Raw genomic sequence first — 21,942 nt, 5'->3', positions numbered from 1 at the left:
AAGTGAATCCACGGAATTTGGGTTTGGGTTAACGGTATTTATATATATATATATATATTTTTAGTTTTTTCCTTGAGGATTATCAGATTATCACTGATGTAATTGAAACGTTAGAATTTCTTTTGTTTTGCCATTAAAATCAGTCACTAACTGAGCCTGTTGAGTGTAGTATTTTTTTGCTATTTTTTACACATTGTACCTGCACCCAGGCATGCTGTGCTTTTGTTTGGTGAGTGCTCCTCCATTTTCCATACTGTATATGTATATATATATATGTAGAGAGAGAGAGAGAGAGAGAGAGAGAGAGAGAGAGAGAGAGAAATGAAGAAGCTCACACTCTCAGGGCTTATCAAATCGAAAAAGGTGTTTATTTAGGTCAAAAAACAACCGCTTTATATATATATATATATATATTTTGATGGATTTTACATTTTTCTTCTACCTTAAAAAATGTAAATATGGGGTTCTACTGTAAATGTATGGGCAGATTTATCAAAGGCTGAATTTTGTATGTGAATTTCTAATAAATCCGAACGTACCCCCAATTCGACTGGGAGGTCACCTATGAAAAAATTTGATTGTCTAAAATTCAATCGAATGGGAATGACCCGAAAATTTGATTTATATTCGATTTGAATATGAATGAAATTCGAATAAAATTTTCCTACGAAAAAACCCCACAAATGTCAGGAAGCCTATTAAAATCTTCAAATGGGTCAATTGGGGGATTAAAATTTGAATGTGTGAATCTTGACACCAAAAATTTTTTAAATGAATCTACTATTCAACCCTTAATAAATCTGCCCCTAATACTTTCAGTAATAAATTCATTTTCAATCTTATTTCTCCACATTCAGAAATTGTGTGTCAGATCTTATGGTATTATATTCCAAATAATTTTTATATCTCCAACTTTCCCCTATACTACACAGACTTATTTGCATCATATTTTCATTTCACTGAAATTTTGTATTGCTTATAATCAGTCTCCTACACTCTAAAATGTATTGATTTTTATATTGTAACTGAATTGTAAGGTATTCTTCAGTAATGGAGTTTTTTCAGTCTCAGTTTGTGTTACTTTTTTTAACTGAACCATAATTAATTAGGTTTTTATTTTAATGTATTAAAGATCAAATGTTCAATGTGTATTAAGACAAATTGTGGTACACAACAATAAGCTTTGGACAAATAAAACAAGAAAATTAATATCATTCAACCACATTTTATTGAGTATTTGTTTTAGAAACAGAGGTATACAAGCACACCCAATAGACTTTTAAGCCAGCTACCTTTAAAGAAAAAGGCACAGGAATTAGTAAACATTTCCTCCCTTACACACATAGTTGCATTGCAACATTTCTGAACAAAATCTTAAAAAGCAAATGTCATTTTATGCATACAAAATCAGAGATACAAAATTACTTAATTTACAAACAGGCCCTCAGAAACTGAATCAGGACATTTAAAAATGTTTTTTTAAAAGCTCCTACTGTATACTAAGCACCAATGAGTGTAACATACTTGAACACACATTTTAGTCTTCTGTTTAATGCATCTTTGTGACTCAAGCACTAAAAGATTGATTTTTTTTGGCTTTTTAACCACTGCTTCTCCCCAGAACCGATAACAATATTTTTTTGTCTTTATATTAATAAATGCTTCTGCACTGGTGGGTGTCCTGCGCCCTCCAACTTTTCTTGAGCTACAACTTCCAAAATCACTACTGGAGGATAATAGAAGATGTAAATCTGTATGAGCTGAAGAACCAAAGGTTACCTAACCCTACACTATGGCTTATTAGAACACAATTTTTGTTATTGAATGTAATATATTAAGGAAAATTATCTAATGGTTGTACATATGTTTTGTCCTTTAAAATTTGTATCAAGCACTCTATACAGAACATGGTTTTTTAGACATAATTTCTGAACAGCAGAAGAACTGTTTTTTCACATATAAAACAATTTATAAAAGATGCCCGTTGCTGTTTTTCACATAGCACCTATTCCGAACTCATGTATCATTTAACACTTTCATCTGGAATCCTGCCTTTAAGGGTGTTGATGGCTTCGTCTCATTTTTCTTCTCACTGTACAATTAAAGAAATTTACATTATTTTTCTTTGTAAAAAGTTTAGAACAAAAATAATGCATCTATAAAAAAAAGCACAATTCGTCTGCAAAGAATTTGTAGCAATTAGGCTTAGGTAACATTAGCAAAAGTGTCACAAGGTCTAGGAACTCTTAGGAACCAGCATATACATAAAATAATTATCTTTTTTTCAATCAAATAACTGTAAACTGATTATTATTCCCATACAGTTGCTATCAGTTCTGGAGTGACATCTTTAATTTTTTGTTGAATATAATCAATGTGGCCTAAAAACACATTATTATATAAGATCCACTTTAAAAAGGCCCTGCTAAATCAAACTATATATATATATAAATATATATATATATATATATATATATATATATATATATATATATATATATATATATATACAGTCATAATAAATAAGTACTTGCATTTCATTTAGCTTTGCAAAAGCTCTTACAAAGCAACAATTTTATCACAGAAAGAGCAAACAAGCTAATGTAGGTTAAATAGATTTAACTGCTTATAGATATATTTGTTGAGATTTTTATTTTTATTTAGTTATAACTGATGATTTTTAATATAGCTTGTCATAAAAACAAAGGGACCCTCAACAAGTGTGTCTATAAGCAATTAAATCTCTTTAACCTACAACACCCTGCAGTCGCTTGTTTTTTTCTTATTTCCTTTTGATAGCTCAACCCATAGACCCTGTGCCATCGACTACACTAAATTTGTCTGTACTCTTAAACCAGAATACTCTGTGGATGTTATGTGTCACTTTAGGTTTATTTCTATAGATAATTTGATTTGAATGACAAAAGTCTGCAAGTTATTGAAAACACTGCAGACCAAATTTGTGTTGGGCCAAATGTGGGAATAATTAAATGATAAAACTCATGACTTCATACAGAATCTTCCCCTGAAAAAACGAATAATTAATAAAATTAATAAAAATAATCATGGGGTTCCAATTTACATTTAAATTGAAGATGGAAAATCTCTGTTTGCCAAAATATTAGTTACCCAGATAAAATAGTATTCCTAATGTTAAATGTAAAAAAAATTACCATTTTGAAAGGTCAAAGCCATTTTGCTGACCTAAAATAGCTAGAATACTTCCCATTTATTTGATGTCACTTCTGGTTCAGCTCCAACAATTTGACAAAACATTTTATGGCTTCACATTCACTACTTTATTTACACGCAACACAATTAATTGAATCTTGCAGGATATTTTTTTAACTTATCTTTGTTTTATGCCCAGCAAATAGATCTGGAAATTGAGTTCTAGCTAGAGGGGCATGTATATACTGTGGCATAGTATCAACATACTATGTTACACATATCAGGCATACCTTGTGTTCTTCGGCCAGTCTGTACTCTTCTAACCTGTGGTTCTAAGAAAAGTATATAAAATGGGTATAACTATCAAAAAGAGACGTTTGCAATACACTTATTCATGCAGTTAGTAACTGAAGTATAAGATTAACCTTTGATAATCTTTGATATTTGCACATTTTCTGGCATTTCACTTTCATGTACTGTGATAACTTTGGAGATTTGGGTACCTGGAATACAAATAATGATTTTGAAAAGATGCTCATTAAATAGGCAACAAGCGATACTAAAATATGAAATAAATATTATTTCATATTTCCAAAATGTAAGAGTTATCTCATTCCATGAAGTATCATTACAGATACTAATATTTACACATTAACAGGAATGATCTTACATTTTATAACTTATAACCATAAAACAAATGTCTTTTCTGTTCAACAAATTAGCTTTTGTCACAAACCAAATGGAATAGTCCACAGATCTCCAAATACTCACAATCTTTGAAGGTACTTTGTCATACTGTGTGTTAGATATTTAGGAATAAAGTATAACCCACCACTCATACAGTCAGGCTTAAATGAGTCTATCATGCAAGAGCAGTCAGTGAAGCATTCCTACAATCTACGGTATACTCCATACAATTCTTTCAGACTCAGTAGATTACAAACACATTGTACATCTACATCACTTGTAGACTTTTTTTGTTGTTAAGGTGTATACATTTTTTTTTACACTTTCATTTTTTAAATATGTTAGCCAGTTTATTTTTCTATTTGTAATAGAGCACTTTTCAACTCTATGCCTTCCCTTGGATCTGAAGAGACATGGAGAAGCAAAAGACTCTACCCTTGTGGGGAAAACAAACTCTACAGAGTCCAGGGGACGGTATCATGTGTACAAAATCTTTCATCATACAATAAAAAATAAAGCTATATTTTAATTTAATGAGTCACAACTTTTTTTTTTTAAATTAGACATATTCAGTGTGGCAGATTTCTTAATTTTTTTGGTCTATTTACATCTTGACATACCTTTAATTAAACTTTCTTTACAAAAATATAAAATATTATATAACCCACAGTTAAATAGTTATGTAAGATTTAAGTAAACATTACACAAACTACTGTAATGTTGTATTTGTGAACTAACTGTGCTGACATTCACATGCTTTAGTGACTACAAAGGGAAATAAATATTTATATAATTTGAAAAAATTATACATTTAAATAAACATCACAGTTCAAAATATTCATTCCCCCTTAGATAGTGTTATGTGTTTAAAATTAATAAGAGGTGTGCAAAATATAAAGTTAGTTAGAGCCCTTTTCATTTGTTATTTTTTTTTTAAAAAAAATTAGTCTTCAAAAATATATTACACGAAATGCCATCACCAGGATCCTCTAGAAAAGTGCTAGCATCCCACTAACCTCCCTGGAGAAGCATTTTCAGTTCGTCATCCTCAAGAATCTGTGAATCTCCTTCAATGAACTTGGTTACCCTGGTGACCTCTGACAGGATACATGTTTATGTCATCAATTTTCAGTTAGTGACACTGTTTGAAGTTTTCTACTAGAGATTTTATTTTATGAAAAGCTTAACAGCAGTGTATTCAATTATTTTAAAATAAAAAGACCCTCCAATAAATAAATATAGGGAATTTTTTTAAAAGCAAAAATCAGACATGTAGAAACATCAATTCAGATATGTTTTGGGCAATCACTATTTCAGTTTTCTTCAACATGTTTTGTATTGACTGTTCAAAGTACCTGAGAAAGTTGTAATTCTTGACACTGCATAAGTTTTCAAAGCTGTTTTATACATGGTACTATCTGATACTTGTCCATCATGAATGATGATATACAGTATATATATATATAATGTGTGCACACAGCATGGAAAACAAATGGCAATGTCTGACAAAGAATTCTGTGCTAAGCTATTTTACAAATTAAAAAAAGTTCAGAATACAGAATCAGCATTTCACTCTCATTAGGGGGTCATATTTCAGAGTTTCAAACATTAATCAGTCTGGGTAAGCACTCTGAAAGTAATTTTATACCACTTTAAGTCTTTCTCATATAGGTTGCAAAACGTAGCTTTAAATGCATAATGATCTGGCTATGCAGTTTCCAAAAGAGGCTCCTCCCAAATAGTACTTGTTGTTGTTTGTATCTGTAAAGAGTGCCAGATTGTAAGATATCTTTTGAAACTCATATGTGAGGGCATTAAGGGGCTGAATAAGATAATAGATAGATAGATAGATAGATAGATAGATAGATAGATAGATCATAGATAGTGTTCACCAAGACTAATTCCTCCAAGTAAATGTTCATCTTTCAATAGGATAGGCAGAGCATTCTAGTCCCCTTGATGATGGATTCTGCTTCAATCATAAAATGTACAAATATTTCTTCAGGATTGTGCTATGAAACCCCATGCTTTCTTTACTCCGCATGCAAAAATTATTTTTTTATTACATATTTATTCTATATTTATTTATATATTGCTCTCATTCTGGAAATGTTTTGATCTTCCATCAATCTCAAGTTTACAGATTTCTGGTTAAGTGGTAGCAGGTTTGTAGTGTGTCATTGTTTAAGAAAGATAAAAGGTTTTTGGGGGGTTATTTATTAATGTCCGAATGGCGAAAATTTGAGTTTTTGGACTATAAAATCTGAATTTTTAGTGATATAGAACCCTCAAATTTCTCGGGATTTATTATATCCTGAAAAATTCAGAATCTGAAAAATCCAGCACCTCAGACCTGTCGAGGGTGTATATAAGTCAATGGGAGAAGTCCCGAAGATATCCTGATCTGTATTGGGTTTCGTGCAATAATTTTGGGGTTTTGTGCAAAAATCCGGAAAAAAAATCAGTTTTCTGGTGGAAAATTTGAAAAATTCATACAATTCAAATTTTCAAGATTTTTTTTGAGTTTTCCCTGCAATGTATTGATGAATAAACTGAAATAACACATGCGGATTTGGTAGGAGTATATTTCAGGAAATAATGAGATATTTTCGGATTTTAATAAATAACCCTCCCAGAGTGAAAGTAGGATTTGGCTTTCATCATAGATAGGATCATACTGACATATACAACATGCTTAATTTATTATGCTTGATGGTATAATTTTTTAATTTTAAGAAGTTTGCATTTTATAATATTAGCAAATACATACTTTTTTCCTTGTTTTTTTTGTGTGATACACATTTGTTTGTGTAGTTTTTCTAAATCTCATGGCAATGACAACATTAACAATTATGCTGAAGGAATAAAACATCCATGAGTGTGGAGAATCTATTCCTACATGCTTACACTTGTACAATACCTGTGCATTTTCTTATCCTACACCTTTTTTACACAAGTGCATGACTTGTTGTGTGTAAAGAATTGTGATGGGCATCAATCTGACTCTTTCTCACTATTAGAACTTACTGTTGTGATTCAGCACAAGTTTCTTTTTAGTTTCAGACACATCTATATAAACTGATAATGCTTTATCAACAGCAGTTGTATAAAAATTGCTTTTTCATAGATATTAAACAAATTCAAAAGATAAATGCTAAAACTCAACAGATTAAGCTGGCAGCCCATCTGATAGGTGTACAGTACTTACCCTTTAAGTAATATACTTATCAACATGTCTTCTATTATTGTATATAACACCTACAGACATCTTACTAGGCTAAACATAAACTTAAGAAAAATACAATTAATAAGGTTGTAAACCGCTACATACACACGATATGAATCTATTGGAATTGCATAGTAAAATATTATAAAATTGGCAACTAGCGTCTGCATTTAAATAAAATAAACATATTTTGATAAACTTCAAAGGATTAAATCCTGATGATAGATCCAATTTTAAACATATGTCCATAATAATGCAGAAAAGTCAAATGTCTTTTTTTAAATTCTTTGCAATACAGACCTATAATTGTATTCTTTAACCAGTTATGTTAACTTTATCATTTCATACATGTTTCAAGATATTATTTGCTTAAAGGTTTGTGTATCACAGCTTTAATTGCCAGACAAGACATTGAAGGAGATCTAAAGCTTAACATAGAGTTTGGATAGAAGTGCAGCATATCATATTTTTGAAACTCTGTACCAGTCCAAAGAGAACCATTATCAGGGAAGATCTGTAAATCCAGAGATGCGCCGGTAATGTTTTGATTCTGATTCCAAGCACTTGCTGCTGTCAGTTACCATGAGCTGACTCACCATATACTGTATTTATACATTGATTAATACTTAATTCAGTGTGTTGTCAAATGGCAGCTCAGAAACCAGAGCATGTTGCACCAGATTTTAATAATCAGCCCTGTAGCATTACTTCTATGAAGTAATGTGGCTTCTCAACAGCTGCTCAGACCACACTGAGCATTTTCATTGTTACTGGCACTCCTTACAAAATCCACAAAGGAATGAATCATTACTTTTATAGATTCTGATACTTTAGGCTGGTGCAGTAATTTCAGTATATATACAGCATTTCTTATTTGATTTTAGGGTTTAGTTCTCCTTTGAATTAATGAAATACCAGTTTACTATTATTCGAATTGTGTAAATAAAACATTGATAACAATAATGGGTAGTAATTAATTCTTCTGAATTAGTTATCTTAAAAAATACTAACCTCCCTCAAGCATCTTTTTGATAGTTTCTTCATCTGTCTCTGAATCAAGACCACCAGATACACGAGTATATGTTATTTCAGGACCTGTAAGGTTATCAAATTTACAACCAGTACATAGACATCTCACAAAATACTACGTACAATGTTTATTTTCTTCTATAGCTGCTCTGAAACAAAATACCAGTATATTTCAGTTATTACATTCCTTATGCATCTTGAATTATTCTCTCTTTTCTCAGTCCACCTTCTGTTAATCCTTCAGGGAAACTATCAATGACTTTTGTTAAGTTTTCACAATTGCTTCTACAAAGTTGATGAAAAAATACCTTTTTTTTTTTAAAGTTTAGCCCAGGTTATAGAAAATAATTCTGAGAATAGTATATCAAATTATAAAACAACTAAAATAAATTTAGTTTTAATGCAATCTGAAGTCATTTATTTTGTATGGTTGCTTTCCTTTGTTTTGTTTTTTAATCTATATATTATGCAGTGTTTATAAACTTTTTATAGCTTCATAATAAGATATCGGTATCTATATATACGTACAGTATGTATTTAAGACAATACTCAAGAGCGTTTAAAATAAGAATTATGAATGCATTATGAAATATTACTTTACCTCCTTGTATTACTTTAGTCACACGAGTTTCTCCCTCCTTTATCAGTTTAAAATCTGGTTCCCCTTCAACCACTCTAGTGAGCTTAGTTACTATGGGTTCTAATAAATTAAAAGAAAGGCAATTTGAATAAGCATGTTAAATCTGTGAAGGGAATATGTAAAAGTTTTTTTGTAAAATAGAAATAAAATAAATATTTAAAGGGGGGCCTGTCACCCTAAGAAAAAATTCCAAATTATTTACTTTGTTATTTTTGAAAATATTTTCAATGTCTACAAATGTATTTATACCTTAGTAATGTGTTTAAACTTGAAAAGGACATTTATTATAGAGCTTTTTTATGTTGAGTGTCAGGTCCCCTTTAATTATTTCCATATTATTTGATCTCTGTATTTCTGTAACTTGTCTGTTAGGACCAAACCCTAATTTTCCTTTTTTCTAACTTTATTCTGAAGTAAACATACAGTGACCTTTTCGGAAAATAGAATTATTTTAAATAAATTTTTATTGATATAGTTACCTTAATTGGTTCTCTCTCTCTACATATATATTCTAGATATACATTGCTGATAGCAGTACAGAAAAGTAGAATTATTTTTGAAAATATTTTCAATGTCTTCAAATGTATTTATACCTTAGTAATGCATTAAAATGCATTGCATACATTTAGGGTAGTTTGTTTTTAAAATAAATATTTAATAAAGTGCCATCAGAAATGGTTTTACCTCCTTGTATTACTTTAGTAACTCGGGTTTCACCTCCCTTTATCAGTTTAAACTCTGGTTCTGCTGCAATCACTCTAGTAAGCTTAGTTATTGTGGGTTCTGATGAATTAAAAAAATGAAAAAAACCCCAATAGAAATAACAGATGAGGAATTTGAATTTTTAAAGAATCAGATTGAAGTTGAGTGGCCATATCAGGGATGACTTTGATGTAGTTGGCCAGCTTATATATATTGCAATAAATGGATGAATAATCCCTTTTTTGCTTAAAGAGTAAGGCATTTTTTAGTAGCTTAAGGCACAAAATATTTCAATGTCTTTAATATTGATAATAGGTGAGTGCAGAGGACTTTTTTGTATATGTCTATGTGAATTTTGTGGTCACAGCCTCTTTGCACCCACACTTGTTTTTAAAAATCAGTGGTGAGAATGACTTTCTCTTGTTTGCTATAGTATCTAGTATCCAGCTCCATGTTGTAGCTCCCAACCTTTTCAGCTATAATCAGGTGATCCCAGTGGTGGCTAATAAAAGGGCAACCATGTTTGGGAGTTTTACTTTGAAAGCAGCAAGTAAGTTGCGGTTAAAACTTAGTCCTTGTGTAAAATGTATAATGAAGTATTTGCATTCTTAAAGAATCAGATGAAAGTTGAGTGTAGGACTGACCATACCATGGATGACTTTGACATAGTTGCCCATTTAAAATACATTGAAATATATGGACAAACAATAATGGGTGAATGCAGTGGACCTTTTGTATTTGTCTATAATGTCCATATAGGTGAACGCACTCTTACCGGGTGCGTTGGTCAAAGGCTTAATGATACATCATGATAAATGGACCCGCACTCCAAGTTTTTTGTGAAAATAGTGTTATTCTTTATTCACAAATGCATATCCAACGTTTCGGTCCCCATTGGGACCTTTCTCAAGGATGATCCTTGAGAAAGGTCCCAATGGGGACCGAAATGTTGGATATGCATTTGTGAATAAAGAAAAACACTATTTTCATGAAAAACCTTGCAGGGCGGGTCCATTTATCATGATATATATATATATATATATATATATATATATATATATATATATATATATATATTCAGTTTAAAATTATATATTCAATTAAGCAATGATTTTTTTTACAAACATGTTAAAAATTGTTATAGGGAGCCTTTAGAGGTTTTAAGAACCAGAGATGTTAAATCAAGTGAACTAAAAAGGAATTATGAAAGCATTTTCGACATTGCTTCTTGTCAAAACAGATTTTGTATTTCATTTTGGAAAATAGTCAACACATATTACACACTGTTTAGTAATATTTTACAGCTTTACAATGCTTTATTTTAGACAATATATTAAAAAATTAAGGTATCAGAAATTACTTTACCTCCTTGTATTACTTTAGTGACTCTGGTTTCGCCTTCCTTTACCAGGCGAAAATCTGGTTCCCCTTCAATCACTTTAGTGATCCTAGTTAATGTAGGTTCTGATAAATTTAAATTAATAACAGAAAGTGATGAGGTGAAGGACCTTTAAGCATATTTAGCTCTTTGTCATTTTTATCATTATATGATAATATAAAAAAGTGTCTAATACCACAACTTGTTAAAGTCATGTTTAATTTGAAATTGTATATTGTATACACTGTTTATTAACTTTTTATAGCTTGGTATGTTTTACAATGTATTGTACTGTATATATCCTATATACATTTAGTAGAGCTGATCTTTAAAATAAAGATTTATGAAAGTGCCATAAGAATATGTTTACCTCCTTGTATTACTTTAGTAACTCGAGTTTCACCTTCCTTTATCAATTTAAAATCTGGTTCCCCTTCAATCACTCTGGTAATCTTAGTTATTGTGGGTTCTATTTAAATAAAAGAAAATTAACAGGTTACGGAAATATACTAAATATGTTAATTTTAGAGGTTTTTATTTAACCCAAAGAAACTCCAAATTTTAGCAATATGCTCTTTTTTAATAAAAAAATTCAAATGTAAAAAAACTGAAATAAACTTTAATAAACTCGGCAGCTTTTAGAAACCGATTTTTAATTTGTGAGTACTGTATAACCAATTTGTGCATTTTAGCAATAAATCAAATTAAGGAAACAATTCAAATCCAAACTTTAATAAATAAGCCCCATAGAATGTTATTTTATTTGTAACCACTTTTCCAACCACTGGAATGTTAAAGGGGGTCTTTAGTTGCTGAGAGAACCAGAGACCTTTATTCAAGTGGTTAAATAAAAACCATTTAATATATTACTTTCACTTTCCTTTACCAGGGGAAAATCGGATTCCTCTTCAATCACTTTAGTGATCCTAGTTATTGGTTCTGATGAGTTTAAATTAATAATAATTGATGAGTTGAAGGTCATGTAAGTATGTTTAGCTTTTTTGGTGGTTTCATTATCATGATAATAATAAGTAATAATAAGAAAAGTTCTAAAATAGTTTGACTTGTCAAAGAAATGTTGAACTTTGATTAATACAATTAATACACTGTTTATCAACTTTTTATAACTCTTTATTATACCATTGTATATATTTTGTATCTCTATAGCATATTAATATACTTTAGTTAACTTATTACAATTTTTAGTTCCATAAGAAATGACTTTACCTCCTTGTATTACTTTAGTGACTCGAGTTTCGCCTTCCTTTATCAGTCGAAAATCTGGTTCCCCTTCGATCACTTTAGTGATCCTAGTTAATGTAGGTTCTGATAAATTTAAATTAATAACAGAAATCATTATAAATCTATTATTATATGATTCTATTATGTAAATTATATTTTGTGATAATAGAAAAAAGAAAGTCCTATTTTAAATAGTGTTCTTGTCAAAGCAATGTTGATCTTTGTTCAATATATTTAATACGCTGTTTATCAACTTTTTAGAACTCTTTATTTATACCTTTGTATATCTTTTGTATATCTTTAGCATACTTATATATTTTAGTTAACATATTACAATTTTTAGTTCCAGAAGAAATTACTTTACCTCCTTGTATTACTTTAGTCACTCGTGTTTCACCTTCCTGTACCAGGCGAAAATCGGGTTCCCCTTCAATCATTTTGGTGATCCTAGTTAATGGTTCTGATGAGTTTAAATTAATAATTATTGATGAGGTGAAGGTCATGTAAGTATGTCTAGTTTTTTAATGGTTTCATCATCATGATAATAAAAAGTAAAGTTCTAAAATAGTTTGACTTGTCAAAGAAATGTTGAACTTTGATTAATACAATTTATAAACTGTTTATCAACTTTTTATAACTCTTTATTTGTACCTTTGTATATCTTTTGTATATCTATAGCATACTAATATATTTTAGCTAATATATTACAATTTGTAGTTCCAGAAGAAATGACTTTACCTCCTTGTATTACTTTAGTGACTCGAGTTTCACCTTCCTTTATCAGTCGAAAATCTGGTTCCCCTTCGATCACTTTAGTAATCCTAGTTAATGTAGGTTCTGATAAATTTAGATTAATAAAAAAAATCATTATAAATCTATCACTATATGATTCTATTATGTGATTATTGAAAAAAAGAAATTCCTATTTTAAATAGTTTGCTTGTCAAAGCCATGTTGATTTTTGTTTATATATTTTATACACTGTTTATCAACTTTTTATAACTCTTTATTTATACCTTTATATATCTTTTTTAATTCTATAGCATAATAATATATTTTAGTTAACATATTATGATTTTAAATTCCATAAGAAATTACTTTACCTCCATGTATTACTTTAGTTACTCGAGTTTCACCTTCCTTTATCAGTCGAAAATCTGGTTCCCCTTCAATCACTTTAGTGATCCTAGTTAATGTAGGTTCTGATAAATTTAAATTAATATCAGAAATCATTATAAATCTATTATTATATGATTCTATTATGTAAATTATAATATGTGATAATAGAAAAAAAAGTTCTATTTTAAATGGTGTGCTTGTCACAACAATGTTGATTTTTGTTAAATATATTTTTACACTGTTTATCAACTTTTTATAACTCTTTATTTATACCTTTATAAATCTTTTTTAATTCTATAGCATACTAATATATTTTAGTTAACATATTACAATTTTTAGTTCCAGAAGAAATGACTATACCTTTATATATCTTATTTAATTCTATAGTATACTAATATATTTTAGTTAACATATTACGATTCTTAATTCCATAAGAAATTACTTTACCTCCTTGTATTACTTGAGTGACTCGAGTTTCTCCTTCCTTTATTAGTCGAAAATCTGGTTCCCCTTCAATCACTTTAGTGATCCTAGTTAATGTAGGTTCTGATAAATTTAAATTAATAACAGAAATCAATATAAATATATTATTATATGATTCTATTATGTAAATTTTATTATGTGATAGTGGAAAAAAATAAAGTCCCATTTTAAGTAGTACAGTTGTCAAAGCAATGTTGATTTTTTAAAATATATTTTATACACTGTTTATCAACTTTATTTTAACTTTATATATCTAAAAATACATTTAGGAGAGTTTATCTTTAAAAGTTAGATGTATGAGTGTCATTAGCAATAGTTTTACCTCCTTGTATTACTTTAGTAACTCGAGTTTCACCTTCCTTTATCAATTTAAAATCTGGTTCCCCTTCAATCACTCTAGTAATCTTAGTTATTGTTGGTTCTGTTGAATTAAAATAAAATAAAAAAATCAATAAAAATTAATAGGTAAGGGACATGAACTTCGACTGTGTATGGATTAAACCATTCAACAATTGTTTTACCAACTTTAAAATGCTAAAAGGAGTCTTAAATGGTTGTAAAAACCAAGACATTTTGGTGGGTGAAATAAAAAGGGATTATGAAAGCATTTTCTAGATTGATTCTTGTCAAAATAATGTCGGATTTTATTTAGGAAAATATTCAAGATATTATACCTTGGTTAATAAAATTTTACAGCTTTGTTAATAGTATGTTTGAGGCAACATATTACAAAATGTAGTACCAGAAGAAATTACTTTACCTCCTTGTATTACTTTAGTGACTCGAGTTTCACCTTCCTTTATCAGTCGAAAATCTGGTTCCCCTTCAATCACTTTCGTGATTCTAGTTATTGGTTCTGATCAGTTTAAATTAATAACATATTATGAGGTGAGGGTCATGTAAGTATTCTTTACCTTTTTAACAGTTTTATTGTTATGATTAGAAAAACAGAAAGGTTTATTTCAAAAATTGTGACTTATTTAATTTATTTCATATACTGTTTATGAACTTTTTATCTTTTTATTTGTATTTTTGCATATCTATAGCATAACGTATGTTAGGATCCTAAACAAATGCCTTTTGAAAAAACATAGTACTAACTCTTTAAAGTGAAGCAAAGTAAAAACCACATTCTAAATGACTTTACCTCCTTGTATGACTTTAGTCACTCGAGTTTCACCTTCCTTTATCAGTTTCAAATCTGGTTCTCCTTCAATCACTCTAGTGAACTTAGTTATTGTAGGTTCTGATAAAATTTAAGTTTAAAGGGTAAAAAGGTTACAAATACTTTAAAAATAGTTTAATTAATACAATATTGAATCATTTATGTCATTTTTAAAATTCATTTATAAACACATAATTTGATGATCTCCGCAACAAGTACTTCAAAACAAAACAATTTGTATTTTATGGCTTTTTAGAAAAGTTTATGTCAGTTTTAGGATACTTTATTCTTGAATGATTTAGTGAATGAAATACAATGTCAATTATAATTATAATAGTTACATGGATTAGAGATGGGAAGTATTATTATTTATTGACACATTATTGATTTTTGTGATATAGCTCTGCCTCCATAAGCAATTTTCTGGCAAATAATTTCATTGACTACTCTATAGAACAGTGCCAAATGAAAAGTAATTGTGCGATAGGAGTTTATGTACTGCATGGTGATTATTTACTAAGAACTAAAATCTCTCTTATGTTGCACAGAATAATGAGCTGTTTGACAGCTCTATTACAAAAATGAATTTATCTAAGGTGAGCACGGTTATGGGAACTGTAAACGCTACCTGCTGATTGGTTGCTATAGGTGACTTAACATGTATCAAACAATAACAATCCCAAAAAGACTCAAATCAGTGAAACTGTGTCTAATTATGTTGAATAGATATTTGTCTTGCTGGCAACTAGTAAAATTCACAACTTTGAAGCATATCTATTTTCTTGGAGACGTTTCTCACTTTGATATCCATTCAATTTGCCTGGCTATTACCTTGACAAAATTATGAAGTTACTAGCTGAAAAATGTGTGTTAGAAGGATCCATGGCAGAAGCTAAAGGTGTTGATATGCATCAACTCATACTACAGGAGTAGTGACAGGTGCCTTCCAGTAATCATTTTCTATCATATATTCAGTAGCATGTTACAGGGTAACACTTTTCAATTTATAAATAGCAAAAGTAATTTTGATTGTTACCTAAGATGTTAACCATATTCACTATACTATGTACACTATACTATCTACACTACACTAGCTATTTGGAATACCAATAATATCACATGTTCTTTGTTTGGTCCTCTTCGTGTGGCCATGTATTGCTATTTAAATGTTTTTGTAAACCACTAATAAGATGTTTTCCCAGTTCTTCAGAGAATCTGGTGCACAACTGGTTTACAAATAGTGATGGGCGAATAAATTTGCCTGGCACTAATTCACAGCGAATTTCGGCGTTTTAGCTGCCGGCGGTGAAAATTCGGCAGCGTCAATTTCCGATTTTCACAATTATTTCGTGAAAATGTCAGAATTGCACGATTTTTTTGTGAAATCCTTCAAATTCCACAATTTTTTTTGTGAAAACCTTCAAAATTCATGATTTTTTTAGTGAAAATGTCCAAATTTCATGATTTTTGCATGAACTTTCCGATTCCACAATTTTTAAGAATTTTTCGCCATTTCGCCATGTATATATTTGTAGGTCTCTACAAATATATACATAGAGAAAAAGAAGAAAAAATGATCAATGGTGGCTTATCAATCTTATGATCACAACTAAAAAAACCCCTGTCTTTGTAAATACATGCATCTGCATAGATTACTTATATGACTGGGACCAGGGAATGTGCATTGATCAATTGTCTTCTTTTTTTCTATGTCAGTAGTTAATTTGACCAGATCAGTAGCACTTCCATTGTATTTTAGTACATTTTTATTAAGCCATGGAGGGCTCCCACAACCTTTCATTTTCTACAAATATATATCACATGAACTACCTATATGTTAAACATTGCATCTTTATGATAACTATCATTTTTAAAGTATGTAACCCTGTATAATGCCATAATGAAACACTGTTATTTAATTACTAAAATCTATATGACTCAATTGAGGCTCTGTGCTCACACACAGACCAAGGGCACATATACATGCTAGGCTACATCAGCCAATGAATGGACATGAAAGGAGTTTTATACTCCCACACTTCTTCCTGTTCAGTGAGTGACACAGAATACATCACAAAACAGTGGATCAAGGTTAAACATGTAAAAGGGCAATATTCATAGACATGTATATACCAATTTCATAATATTATTTGCAATGTCACATAAGGATATAAATTATCACTTGGTTAAGTTTCCATTCAGAAAACATACTTCTCCTATAAAGAGCTGTGTTAATAAACAGCAATAACATTTTTCCAATCAGTTATGACTTTCAGAGTATTTAATGGGTTCAACATAAAAACTGGCTACTAGTTACTTTACCTCCTTGGATCACTTTAGTCACACGTGTTTCTCCTTCCCTTATCAGTTTAAATTCAGGATCACCTTCAATCACTTTAGTGATTTTAGTAATGGAGGGATCTGGTAAATTTGAAAAAAATATAATGTATTTGATTAAAGGACAAGGAAAGTTAAAATCACTCTGTGGGTGCCAAGTGTTACTTTTGTACAAGCACCATGTTTTAAACTTTCCACTTCCTTCTTCGTTCCTTCTTTATTCCCCAGGGCAAATTTTTACTTTAAGTTCAGCTTTTCACTCCACTGTGCATGCACACCCATTGTGAAGAAGGAAAAGTCTGAGAAGATCGCAATGCACTGCTCTATAGAAGTACCCCAGGCCAGTGTTTCAGCTAACAGGAGCAGTGGTGATTATATTGATAGCAATTATAATCACTGCCCCTCAGTTCTTATAACTTTCCATCTCATATAATAGCTTATAAATATTAAACCAAAATTCCCAAAGAAAGAAATGCATAGGCTTCATTAAAAAAAAATATCTGATGTAGACTTAAGAAAGATTTGGAGTGATGAATGAAATCAAATTGCTTAATGATATGACATGAATGGGAAACTGTTTTTTTTTTCAATGAGGTGATCTTCATTAGGAAAATTGGGTAATACTCTGTTCTTGTGAGCTACGAGTTATTTTATTACTTCTGGTTATAGGTTCTCTCTATGGGACAAATTTACCTTCGAAGTTGTGCCAGCGTTGACTTTGTCGCACTTTGGCGCACTTTGCCTGGCGAAAGGCGAATTTGCGCTATTATTAATTCGACAAGCAAAGCGAAGTTAAGCTAGCAATGCTTATTTGCATACGGCGCCAAGTTAAAGTACAATGGACGTATATGTAGCAGCAAATACATTACACTACACAAGCCTGGGAAAGCTTCATAAAATAAATAGAGTTGTTATTTTGCCCTATACATGTGCCCACTGTATAGTTTAGGTGCCATATGTTAGCAAATATAGGGGAAAGGAGGGTACCCCCAAAAAAATGTACAATATTTTTCAGCCTAGCACCCTTAAAAAAGTAAAAGACGCCGGCGTTTTTTTTAGAAAAAATTTCAACTTTTTTTGAAGCAAGCCCTATCTACTCTATTGCACTTCGTCTGGTCTGAGGTGGGGAAGGCAAGTCTGGCGCAAGAGGTAACGTTCAGTAAAATGCGCAAGTTAGTGAATTAGCGTAGTTACGTCCCTTCGCCATAGCGCAACTTCGCCTGGCATAAGGGTTGCGAAGTAGCGCTATAGTAGGTCCATTTCGCTATCGAATTTACGCCAGCGCCCGTTAGTAAATCGTGTAACTAAATGACGTCGCGCAAATTTTCACTAGCGTTAGCCACTTCGCCCTTTTGTAAATTTGCCCCTATAAATTTTTTTACTGTTTGCAAGTCAAAATTTTTATTTTTACAACATTATAAAACACAAAATTGACACTGTTGACAAACAACAGTGCTGGGCTAAGTTGTGACCTAGGCAAGCCCCACTCAATTGTGACAAGCAGGCAGAGTGGGTTGACACGTGGGGGTGACAAAAGGGAGTAGCAAGGTGCTCCCTTATTGCATGCATGAGTTTACAGAAAGCCAAACCAGTGGTAGGAAGGTAGATGAGGTACATTCCTAGCCCTCCCCCCATGTTGCCCCAAGGTACATGATTCTTCTACCTATGTTAATAAGTTAATGCACGCAACATGCAGGAATGTAATACGTCATTGTTACACAGTAAAGTATGTCCAATCTGTTGCTGTTTTAATGGAGATTTAAAAAAAAAAAAATACCTCCGCGTATAACTTTAGTAATAGTTTCACCTCCAACTACTCTTATTTCAGGCTTTACTTCGATTATCCTTGTGACTGTTGTAACACGTGGCTCTGAAATGAATCAGAAAAATGTAGAAATTTTAATAAACAATATCACTTTTAAGACGTGGGGAAAAAAAAAATCACAATTTAATTTAGATATATAAAGCTGCAGTCTACATATGCCATAAAAAATGAAGGTTTGAGAAAAGAGGGATTTGAAAGTTACACTCTTACCTCCAATAGTGATGATTGTTTTAACTAAAGGAAAAAAAAAAATTACATTTTAGCTTAAAATCCATTCATATCTAACCATCTCTGAAAAGTTACATTAATCATATAGTTTTGGACGAATTAACACAAATAAAAAAGAGTTACAGGTATTCCAAAATAACATTGCAGATTCATGATAGTTACTTCCAAAATAGACTGGATTATTTTGCGACATAAGCTTATCTAATTGTATGCAAAGAAATGTTTGCTTCTGGATCTCTCATCTGTTTTAACAGAATCACCATAGTGCACTCTAATTCCACCTTTGTTTTCTCTTTCAGTTTTGTTTCATACATTCAAAAACTGATCCTCATTATTTTTTAAAACCAAGTTTAAATTCTGTGCTTTGGAGCAATAATATATTGTCCAATTCAGTATATGGCATTTACAATTCAATGCCTCTAGTTGCTGTGCTTATTGTTTTCTTGTTTTAAAAAGACTGTATTCTCTTGGCTTTTTGATCCTACACATCAGTCCACCATGAGACTGTACTCAAATATTTAATTACTGATTCATTAGTCCTGTTTTCCTAGCTAAATAGAACTATTACTCTACTATTACAGTTTTTCTTACCAGTCAAGACATATATCCACAAAAAATGTTTTACGTATTACCGATTCCATCCATTATCCCATTCAGCAATGTTTAACAAGGGCTCCTTGACTAAATACATGTATGGGATATTGGCTATTTAACAGAGAAAGACAACGACTAGGAAGTTATCAGTCTTGTGAATTATTCATGTTCAGTATGGGTTTATTCGATCAAACCTACTATCCTCATTTTGAATATGAAAGTGTGACTTACTGTATTTAGACAGAGGAATTTCACTGAATTTGCTTCCCCTAGAAAACTAGATAAAAGCATAGCATACATTACTTTTCATCACACGTGAGTAATTCACTATATCAAAAGCAACAGCTCTATGGAAAAGCTACAAATTCAAATGCTATAAAGTAAGTAAATAATCAAAATAGATTAAAATATTGTATGCACGTGCATCTCCTTACTTTAGCCAGGTTATTTTGAGACTATCATTAGATAAGAATTAAACATATTTAAAGCAATTTGGAATTTTGGAATTTTCTAGGTAAACTAGAAAACATCTGAAGATAATATGTGGAGGGGTTTTCATGAACACTTGCAAATTATATGATAGCTGCAAGACAAGATGGGATCCACATGTCATGCTGTATGATTATGAATTATAAGGTTTCAGTAATATTTCAGATTCCTTTACCACACCAAAGCAAGAGAGCATGACTACATCAAGATTATTCTGTACAGATATTTAATTTCATTCATATTTTAATTCCAATTTAATGCTGAGTGCTGCCACATTGTTAGGGTCAACTGAGAAATCCTGCATAGACACCACTAGATCAAAGCCGGCAGTGTTCATAAGACGATTGTCTTCTTATCAAGCAAATGGCTTTTTATAGTTACATACCTTGATTGTAAAATACTTGATTAATTTATTAAGAATGGTCAGAAGCTGTTCATTACCAATGGAAACATCTGGAAAGACACAAAATAGCAAAGGAACTGAACTCTTTGTACTTTACATAGATGAACTTATTGCAGTTGATTTCTGCTGTCCTTGCTTTTCATTTTGGAATCTCTCTAAAATGAATTTCCACTTTCATCATCCTTTTTCTCCAAGTCTTTAGTGTTTTTTCTTCACTTCTACTCAGTGCCTCCTTCTCTCTCAGCCCATTCCATTGATAAGCTTATGTAACTTTTTTATTAAAGTGGCTTGGACAAGTGAATACTCTCCCTTTTTAAGTGAAGCATCAGACTTGGGGCAGATTCACTAAAGGGTGAATTGTCGCCAGCGAATGCTTCCCACACTTTGCGCCACTTTGCCAGGCGAAAATTAGTTACCACTGCGCTAATTCTCTAAAATGCGAAGTTGCGTCCCGGGTGCCGAATGCTGGTGACTTTTCGCTAACGTTACTCTGGCAGTGCAAGCATTTCAAAGCGAAATTACGCTAGCAAACTGATTTTATCAGTTCGCCTGGTCTGAGGTGGAGGTCAACTCTGGCGAAAGAGGTATATTTACGTTCAGTAAAATTTGCACTTTACTGAATTTGCAGAGTAATGACCGTCCGCCAGAGTGAAAAGTCGTCTGACGTTAGAGTGTGAACGAACATTATCGATGGTCCCATTCACAAGCAAATTGTCGCCTACACATTTTAGTAAATTGGCGATGTCCCTGTGGATGGGATTTCTGGCGAAATGTTGCTAGCGTTAGCCATTTCGCCCTTTAGTAAATCTGCCCCTTTGTATTTTATATAAGATTACAAGTGGGCATCTGTCAACAATTAAAGTAACAGATTAACTGATAAAACTATTACATAAAAATAAACTCTATGCAGTACCTTACACCTTTTTGAGCATAATAGTTATTGGCTTTTGAGATCTCGCAAATTATCTGGTAAAGTGAACACTACAATGGCAAACACTGAGACACAGGCCAAAGTTGCCATTTATTTGATATAAATGATGTAAATAGGAGTGGCACTATAAAGAAGGGGGAGGTAGACCTGTTTAAATATTAATTTAAGAGATCATAACTAAGGGGTTCTCTGAATATTTTTCCAAATATTCAGATATTTTATTAGTGCACCACATAATTAAGTGCCATTCCTTATAATAATAAAAACTCACTTTTAATTTTCCTATATTTTCT

The 21,942-nt window shown here is 31.1% G+C and overlaps 1 protein-coding gene across 39 annotated transcripts in view; it reads right to left on the bottom strand.

The window, feature by feature from the left end:
- Positions 1 to 1,209: 1,209 nt before the first annotated feature.
- postn.L (periostin, osteoblast specific factor L homeolog) overlaps positions 1,210 to 21,942 on the bottom strand; it is a 56,866-nt gene continuing 36,133 nt past the window's right edge. The window contains exons 15-35 of one of the 39 annotated variants that reach the window (XM_018247636.2): positions 20,701 to 20,768; positions 20,058 to 20,103; positions 19,215 to 19,238; positions 18,957 to 19,049; positions 17,165 to 17,263; positions 14,825 to 14,923; positions 14,438 to 14,533; positions 14,000 to 14,098; positions 13,642 to 13,740; positions 13,179 to 13,277; positions 12,814 to 12,912; positions 12,440 to 12,535; positions 12,061 to 12,159; positions 11,204 to 11,302; positions 10,821 to 10,919; positions 8,715 to 8,813; positions 8,096 to 8,179; positions 4,875 to 4,955; positions 3,597 to 3,674; positions 3,462 to 3,503; positions 1,210 to 2,092 (exon numbers count right to left, since the gene is read on the bottom strand). In XM_018247636.2, coding sequence (XP_018103125.1) covers positions 2,055 to 2,092; positions 3,462 to 3,503; positions 3,597 to 3,674; positions 4,875 to 4,955; positions 8,096 to 8,179; positions 8,715 to 8,813; positions 10,821 to 10,919; positions 11,204 to 11,302; positions 12,061 to 12,159; positions 12,440 to 12,535; positions 12,814 to 12,912; positions 13,179 to 13,277; positions 13,642 to 13,740; positions 14,000 to 14,098; positions 14,438 to 14,533; positions 14,825 to 14,923; positions 17,165 to 17,263; positions 18,957 to 19,049; positions 19,215 to 19,238; positions 20,058 to 20,103; positions 20,701 to 20,768 — 1,736 coding nt within the window. In that variant the 3' untranslated portion in view covers positions 1,210 to 2,054. Of the gene's footprint in view, positions 2,093 to 3,461; positions 3,504 to 3,596; positions 3,675 to 4,874; positions 4,956 to 8,095; positions 8,180 to 8,714; positions 8,814 to 9,437; positions 9,537 to 10,820; positions 10,920 to 11,203; positions 11,303 to 12,060; positions 12,160 to 12,439; positions 12,536 to 12,813; positions 12,913 to 13,178; positions 13,278 to 13,641; positions 13,741 to 13,999; positions 14,099 to 14,437; positions 14,534 to 14,824; positions 14,924 to 17,164; positions 17,264 to 18,956; positions 19,050 to 19,214; positions 19,239 to 20,057; positions 20,104 to 20,700; positions 20,769 to 21,942 lie in introns of all 39 variants that reach the window. The other 38 variants (XM_018247637.2, XM_041582622.1, XM_018247645.2 and 35 more) reach the window with 38 other exon arrangements.

The sequence above is a fragment of the Xenopus laevis genome, chromosome 2L (genome assembly GCF_017654675.1).
Source record: "Xenopus laevis strain J_2021 chromosome 2L, Xenopus_laevis_v10.1, whole genome shotgun sequence".
NCBI lineage: Eukaryota > Metazoa > Chordata > Amphibia > Anura > Pipidae > Xenopus > Xenopus laevis.
This window is presented reverse-complemented; position numbering and strand designations above follow the sequence as displayed.